Consider the following 8455-nt stretch of genomic DNA (forward strand, 5'->3'; position numbering starts at 1 on the left):
ACAGAATCACAACTAGTAGCAAGGCAGAACCAAAACCAAGAAATCAGGAAAGCAATAGTAGCTTCTTGTCAGAATTGTTACACCTAACAACAACATGAAAAACAATATCTCTGAAAATAGTTTCTGCAGGTTTACAGTCACCTGTAAACATCAAACTGTTCCTTTACAACCATATACTATAAACAGTCTCAGCAAAGCACATAGAATACACTCTTCCCCTGCTGCTAGACTTCCTGCAATTCTGAATAACCCATTGTTGCTCATAGTGGAAGGACTCAATAGGCTTCTTGACACCTAAAAGCTTCAAAATCTGTTCCTAGACAGTCTTAGAATTAGGACAGTAGAAAAACAAGTGAGAAACAGTCTCACAAGAATTCTGGCAGAAAAAAACAAATGGGATCAGAACTAGCATCCCATTTGACAATTCTGTCCTTGGTAGAAAGTTTATCAAGCAAAGCTAACCAAGTAATGAAAATACTCTTAGGAGCAGCTTGGTTGTTGCAGATAATTCTTTTCCATCCTAATTTAATAGCCTGAGGTCTAATCTGAGCATAAAGTTCAACAATACTCATTTTCCCATTCTTCAAAACAGAAGACCAACCACCAATATTATCAATAATATCTCTGCAGCTCAAAATTTTCTTCAACACCCAAGAGCATTTCTTGGGAATAGGAGTGAACCAAATGTTCCTATTGCTGAAATAATAGGTCTGCACCCATTTCACCCACATGTTGTCAACTTAATGAGCAAGATCCCAATGAATCTTACAACTAGCAGCTTTATTCCAATCACCAAGGGAGGTAATATTCCAGCCACCATACACCTTAGGAAGAGCCATATGAAGCCAGGAGACAGGAGACTTTTCTACATAAGTGTTCTTCCCAGTCCAAGGAAAAATCCTGAAATTAGATTCAATTTCCCTAAGAATCCACTTAGGTAAGATGAAAATTTAAGCCCAATAAGCCTGAATACCAAATAGAACACTTTTAATAAGCTGCAACATACAAGCATAAGACAAGTTTCTAGAAGTCCAGCACTCAATCCTAGTAGTAATCCTTTCAACCAAAGGCCTACACTGAGAAATAGTTTGCTTTTTAGAAGAGAAGGGCACCCCAAGATATCTGAAAGGCAAGCTACCCCTACTCATGCCAAGCACACTTTGCAACCGATCTTTATCAAGATCAGAAATTCCCTTAAAATAGACCTCACTCTTACTTAAATTAGTTATCAGACCAGAAGCACAAGAAAACTTCTGGAAAGCCTGCAAGAGAAGCTGAATAAAGATGAGATCAGCCCTAGAAAAGAGGAGTAGATCATTTGCAAACATCATATGGGTAATGCCTAACTTCTCACATCTTGGATGAAAATCGAAATTAGGATTCCCAGTCATTTCCTTAAGGCACCTAGAGAGATACTCCATACAGAGAGCAAAGAGAAAAGGAGACATAGGATCCCCTTGTCTAAGACCCTTTTTTGCAGAAAAGGCTTAGCAGGAAACCCATTAACCATCAAAGAATAAGAAACAGAATAGACACAAGTCATAATCCACTTCACAACTGTTTGAGGGAAGCCAAGATCTTCCAAAACAGTCTCCAAAAAGGGCCATTCAACTGAGTCATAGGCCTTTCTCAGGTCAATCTTTATCATGCACCTAGGATTGACAAAATTATGAGAGTATCCTTTAATCAATTTAGTAGCCAAAAGAATATTATCAACAATGTGCTTACCAGGGATAAATCCATCTTGAGCATCATTAATAACAGTCCCCACCACTTTAGAAATCCTTTTTATGAGGACTTTAGAGATCAACTTGTACAACATAGTACAACAAGCAATATGCCTAAACTCTTTAACATATGAAGGATGCTAAACCTTAGGCACTAAGGTGATTTTTGTACAATTCCATTGTTTGGCAATAACACCAGTCTCAAAAAAATAGAAGATAGCAGCATAAATATCAGTTTTGATCATAGGCCAAGCCTTTTTGAAGAAGACAAAATTAAAACTCTATATACCAGGTGCCTTATCATCTCCAATCTGAGCTAGAGCATTATCAATCTCAGTTGTAGTAACAACAACAGTCAGAATGTCAATGGAACAAGGACTGAGTTGATTACCTTTCCTAATAGTGGCCAAATCAACAGCAAGAAGAGAGCTAGCACTAGTGCCAAGAAGCCCTTTGTAAAACCCCACAATCTCAATCTCAATAAGCAAAGGGTCTTTTAAAAGGATATCATCCTCAGTAAAGATAGAATCAATTCTATTTCTACCTTGCCTGTGTTTCATAATTGAAAAGAAGTAATGAGAATTGGAGTCCCCGAGCTTAATCCAATCAACCCTAGTTTTTTGCTTATAAATAGACTCTTAAATGCTCATCCAATGCTTCACCATATTCACAGCTTCAGCCTCTTTATCATGAAGATGAGAATTAGAATAACCCACAACAAGCTGATCTTGAATAGATCTCAAGGAAGCAAGATCCATATCAACTTTCTCACCAACATTAGCAAAATATTTAGTGTTCAGATTTTTCAGATTACCTTTCACAGTTTTCAAATTCTGCCAAATAGTTACCATATAAGAAGAACATGTAACACCTTGCCAGCTATTCTTCACAATAGAGCAGAAATCAACATGATCAGCTATGCAATTAAGGAACCTAAAAGGTCTACCCTTAGTAGGAACAAACCGACACACTTCAACCAAGAGAGGATTATGATTAAAAAGGAGGGGAGGAAGATAAATAGATTCAACATGAGCATAAGTGCTTATCCAAGCCTGGTTCACAAGTCCTCTGTCAATCCTTGTAGCAATTCTAGCAGTACCCTAACCCTTATTAGACCAAGAGTAAAAAGAACCTTTGCTCTTGATTTCACAAAGATCAAGATTATCAACAAAGCTTTTGAAAGGATTAACCTCATAATCAGTAACAGCAGTACCATTAAATCTGTCATCTGAATTGAGAACAGAATTAAAGTCACCAATAATAAGCCAAGGCCTAGAAACAGCTCCAAGACTAGAAATACCATCCCAATTATGTTATCTGTCATGAGTAGAATGTAGGCCATACACAAAGGTGCATAAAATTTGGTACTGAAGATCTTTAGAGCTAATTTGAACATGAATGAACTTCTCATGAGAGGAGTGAACAAAGAGGTTAACCTTGTCTTGAGCCAGCCAACCTAGAGTCTACCTGATGAGTGACATTTATGTCACTCTTAGGGAGTAGTTTTAGAGTCATTTTCGTGTTTATTTTATCTAATTTTCCCTTTCTTTCTCTTGTTTTCTTTTTAATAAAGTTTCTTGTTTATTCGGTAATTTTGGAGCGTTTTAGTTTATTTTCTTTATTTTATTAGTTTTAGTCTATTTTCGTATTTTATTTTACTTTGTTTGCTTGTATAGTTTTTGTTTTATTTTTATTAGTTTAGTTTTACGTCCCTTATTTTCTATTTTATTTTATTTATCTCTATTTTATTTATTTTATTTTTATTTTGTCTTTTGTTAATGCCCTCGTGTTTTTGTTGTAGGTCAAGTTTGGTGTTTTGGGTTTTAAAGTCGTGTTCGAGTTCAAAGTCCGGGATTCGAGGTGCAAATTTGTTTTAAAGCTGCTGCCCTGTTGCTGCCAGCTTAAACTACACCACCCTTCATTATCCTACACCACCCTTCATTATCCTACACCACACCATCAGCAACAACAACAATTCCCCTGCTCCTCTTTCCCATCCAATCAGCCAACAACAATTACCACCAACCCATTTACCATCACCAACAGCCACCACGTACTTCACCCCGCAGCACCAGCCACCACCAAACCACCTGACCACATCACAACCAACACACACGAGCCGCAGCAGCACCAACACAAACAAACCGCAACCTAGCCTCACAGCAGCCCGCATCACCCCGCAACGCCACCAGTCCAACCTTCAACCACCAATTACCACCATCCGCACCTGACCACCGCAATCACCCCGCATCCCTCACACCAACCACAAACCAGCAACAGCAGCCACCAATTAACTCCACCTCACCACCGAAACCATAGAGAAGCCCCTGGACCTCCCTCACGCAACAAACCAGCCATCACAAACCACCAACCGCAAAGCCACCAGCATCAATTACAGCAGCAATTGCGCCATTTCATCACCAATTCGCACAGCAACAGCCCCAAATCAGAGCAAATTCGATTTCAATCGGGTTCGGGCAAACCGTTGGTGGTTCGGTCGAAGTTCGAGTTAGAGACTTTGTGGGTTTCGTTAATCGAAGAGGAGTGGTCGAACATACCCATGGTTCGACCGAACCAACCCCGTAGTTCGGCCGCACCAACCCATGGTTCGACCGAACCGCTCCACGAGCTTCACACATGGGTTTTAATGAAGATGGACGGCCTCGATTTGATGATGATAGTTGATGAACGGTGGTGATGGTGGTGCGTTTCAATGGAGATAGAGCAGCCAATGTGAAGGAGAAGAAGAGGAAAATCGGGGCCGATTGTTTTGGGTGGGGAATTGATGGGTTTTGGTTTTCTTTTTTCTTTTTCTTTTATTTCCTTTGCTTTTCCTTTTCTTATTTTCTTTTCTCTTTTATTTTTCTTTTTATTTTCCTTTTCTTTCTTTATTTTATTTCCTTCTTTTATTTTTCTATTTTTCCTAGTTTTATTAGCTTAGTATAAATATCCAATTTTGGGGTAATTAGGGTGGAATTCAATAACTATCTATTCCTCTCTCTAGTTAGTTTTAGTTTTAGGTTAGGTTAGGATTAGTCTTCTTTGGTAGAGAGAGAAAGTGAGGTTTTCTTCATTAATGAACTTGGATTTTGAAGAAGGAGCTTGTTTAATCCTTTATAGACCTTCATCTTCAATTAATGAGCAATTTCTTACTCTCTCTCCTCTATTTTTATTTGTTTATTTTGATTATTATTTTAGTTGTTGGTATTGCTTGTTGATCATGTTGATTCTTGATTATTTGTTTATTAATCTTGTTATTATCATGATTAGTGAGTAATTTCCCCATTAAGGGGATGGTTGTGGTGTAGTTGGACCTTGAGCATGTTCTAGGGTTTAGAATTGATTTATTTGTGATTAAAGTCTTTATATGCTTGATATTATTTAATCTTCTTGCAAGTGCACATTGTTGGTTGATTAAAGGTGAATCTTTGCTAACAAGAAACGGAAGTTGACTTAGTTAAGGTTCATTACTATCGATTGTTATTTAATAGTACCTCCTAGTATATGGTTCTAATGTGGAAACATAGAGGCTATGTTAGGAGAAGCCAATTGACCTCGGAAGGCGGCTAGATTGGATTCTTAATTTCGATATTCGAGCATGTTTAGTTCATAATTAATTCAATTTCTATGCCTTTGTTTATGTTCAAGTGAATGCTATACCTAAAACATTTCCCTTAATGTTTTATTTCTTGTTTTAGCATTTTTAGACTTTACTTTATTTATCCCCTATTCCGGACTAGCTTAAATGTTGATAACATTTGGTGGTGTTTACCGTTCTCTGTGGTTCGACCCCTATGCTTGCCTTATACTCGTATTAGGTTTGTTTAGGTTGTATAAATTGTATTTGATCTAGGGATAGACAATTGACGACGCGTTTATTCCCTTGTCACTACCCCTATGAGAAGAAGAGTAATTACAGAACCAAGACAAAGCAGTCCCAAATTTCTTCTGAAATTTAACACTCTTATCACATTTAACCTTAGTTTCCATATCCACAAATTGTTGAGCTAGCAGTTTCTTGACAGAAACTACTTTACAAGGATCATTTAGACCCCTGATATTCCAAGATAGGACAATCATGACCCAGAGGGGGATTACCATCACCCCGATAGGAACAAGATCTCTACTACCATCACCATCCCCAAGTAAAGCAGCATAAGTGTTGTAATTAGGAGCATTGGTAAAGACATGAGGATTACTATGACTTCTATTCTTTCTACCCACCACTCTCCAGTCATTATCAGAATTAGCTTGTGAAACACTTGTGGCAGGAGTGAAAATACCAGCATTATGAACAGTACCATTACAACTATTAGATTCAGGTACTGCAGGTGCAGGAACAGGAGCAGGTTGAGGTTTAGGAACCTAAACCTTTGACTGCAGCTTAGGCTGCTCCTTAGATGCCACCTGCTTCTATTGAGGCTGAGTCCTCCTGTTAGGAATAGCACTGTCATGGCCCACCTTGTTACATTTCTTGCAAAAAGGGGGTGTCCATTCAAAAACAACTTTTTGTTCAATCAAAACACCATCTAGACTCTCAACCCAAGTAGACTTGGGGCAAGCCTTGGTTACATCAACTTCAATGAGCAATCTAGCAAAAGAGACCATCAATTGTTGGAAAGTACATTCATCAACAAATATAGGGACTCCTAAGACACTCCCTATCCTTCTCAGAGTATCCACAACCCAGCAATTCAAAGGTAAGTAAGGTAGCTTAACCCATGTAGGGACAGTTGTCTGAACCTCAGCATGAAAATCAAATTTCTCAGACCAAGGCTTAACAATAGCTGCCTTACCAAAGAACATATGTGGACTGGCACTAAGAATAACATTCATATGATTAGAGTTTTACATTTTAATAAAAAAATAGCCATCATCATGCCAGAACACATAAGGTTTAGCTTAATCACACCAATTCTCACAATTATATCTATGAACAACAGCAATAGTAGGGTAGTAACCTATGACATAGAACACTACAGAGTTCTTCCATTTAAGATTACCTGCATTAAGCTCAGCCTGCTGCAATTGAGCAACAGTTTTGCCATCTTTGAGCATAGGAGCCACAAAAGAAAGGGCAGAACCCTGAGCTATAAGCTTAGGAGACATTGGCTTAGTAGCAGGAACAATATCAGGCTTTTGAGGCACCTCATCTTCAGCCTCTAAAGTAATCAGGTCAGCAACTGGAACAGAATCGGGTCCAGAAACCAATAGAACAGTACTTTAAGAAACCCTAGGTACTGCTGGACTTGGAATTCAAGGGATTGAACCAAAATTGAGGACAAGATTACCTTCAGTCATCATAGAATCACTCTTCGAAGCACTGCCTGCGTTGAAACCAGAAGGAGTAGCTCTGATATCCAATGGAACAGTAGATTGAGGTATTGTTTTATTGGCTTTGATCAATCGAGCATGGAAATCCTCAAGAGCTTTCAGCTCTGCTCTAGTAATCTTCTTAGCCGAAAATCAACTCAAATGAGAAGGAGGAGTGACAAATTCATCAAGATCCTCATCAACTTCAGGAATCGAAGTTGAACCAGAAAACCAAGGAACATTCAATAGATTAACATCATCATTCAACAAAGTTAAAGAAGTTTTGGAAGGGTGATTCAAGTTACTTAGAGACTTAAGAGTAAATTTCTTCTTCTTTTCGCCATTGAAACTCAACCAAGCTAAAGCAAAACCAGCAAAATCAAATCGCCATGGGAGGAAGGAGAAGAGAAAAAAGTCAACGCAAAGTCTAACCGTTCTTCTTTTATGTTAAATATACGTTTAATGTGCTTATCGACTTTCTTTCATCTTCGTACCTCGAAGGACTTCAATGGATTCATTTAGGGTTGGAAAGTATTTAGGAAGAGAGAAGGAAAATTAGTATGATAGTAAGAGAAGTTGAGAGTTTAGGGTTTTGAGAATACTAGGGTTTCAATTTTGAATTTTTCGGTACCCGTAATGCTGAATGAAGACCCCTATTTATAGGAATAGGGATATAGATTTAGGGTTTTAGAGCCGCGGCGTTAGGTGGCGCGCGCAACTCTCTAAGTCGCGTTGGGTGGCGCATGCATCTCAATGAGTCGCGCGCGCAAGGCGCTCGTAACTGATTTTGTTGCGCTGGTTTGCGGTTTACCTTATACGATAACACGTTTTTAAAACTTCCATAAATTTTGATTGCGAAGTCGGATTAAGGCGTGTGAAATATCATTGGAAATATCTCAATGTCTACTTTCCAATGCCGTTATAATTAGGTTAAAATATGTTATGGATCAACAGTTATGGTCATTGGAGTACAAGGGTGTCGATTTTAGGGCCCCATTTTGTATTTTGATCATAACTTCTTCGTTTTAGCTCGGAATTGGGATTATAATATACCGTTGGAAAGCTCTTCTAAAGGGATATCCATCTTTATAGGATTGCTTGGGAATTTTATTGTTGGTTTATCTGTTTGGGTCGGTTTTTCAACAATGTAGGTTCCATTGAATCCAATCATTGCATTTGACGCATTTGGGTCCGTTATTAATCAAGTTTAAACATGTATGAACACGATTTAGGCTTAATTAGGAATCGGAAAAGGATCTAAGATAAATAGGTCTCAAATATGGTTTTCAACTTACTTCATAATTATTTTCATAGTCCATAAACACTTCAACTTTAATCTAACATGAAGAACGGATTTTAGTTACATCATTGCACTTCCTTTCGGGACAAGAGGCCAAAAGTTGGTGTCTATAGTT

At 38.2% G+C, this 8455-nt stretch overlaps 1 protein-coding gene across 1 annotated transcript; it reads right to left on the minus strand.

The window, feature by feature from the left end:
- Positions 1–365: 365 nt before the first annotated feature.
- On the minus strand, positions 366–1391 carry LOC145642902 (uncharacterized). The gene is made up of 3 exons (XM_081694062.1): positions 1018–1391; positions 825–921; positions 366–710 (listed from the first exon to the last, which is right to left on the minus strand). The coding sequence occupies exons 1-3, from the start codon at positions 1389–1391 to the stop codon at positions 366–368; spliced, it is 816 nt and encodes a 271-aa protein (XP_081550188.1).
- Positions 1392–8455: the final 7064 nt, after the last annotated feature.

The sequence above is a fragment of the Chenopodium album genome, chromosome 8 (assembly GCF_948465745.1).
Source record: "Chenopodium album chromosome 8, dcCheAlbu1.1, whole genome shotgun sequence".
Lineage (NCBI taxonomy): Eukaryota > Viridiplantae > Streptophyta > Magnoliopsida > Caryophyllales > Amaranthaceae > Chenopodium > Chenopodium album.

Bases quoted from the DNA above. Each gene is read 5' to 3' on its own strand.
- LOC145642902 (XM_081694062.1), bottom strand. From the start codon at position 1,391: ATGACTGGGAATCCTAATTTCGATTTTCATCCAAGATGTGAGAAGTTA. The intron at 922-1,017 runs GTCTTATGCTTG...GTGGATTCTTAG, and splicing joins TGCTGGACTTCTAGAAACTT to GGAAATTGAATCTAATTTCA. The intron at 711-824 runs GTGTATGGTGGC...AAATGGGTGCAG, and splicing joins TTCATATGGCTCTTCCTAAG to ACCTATTATTTCAGCAATAG.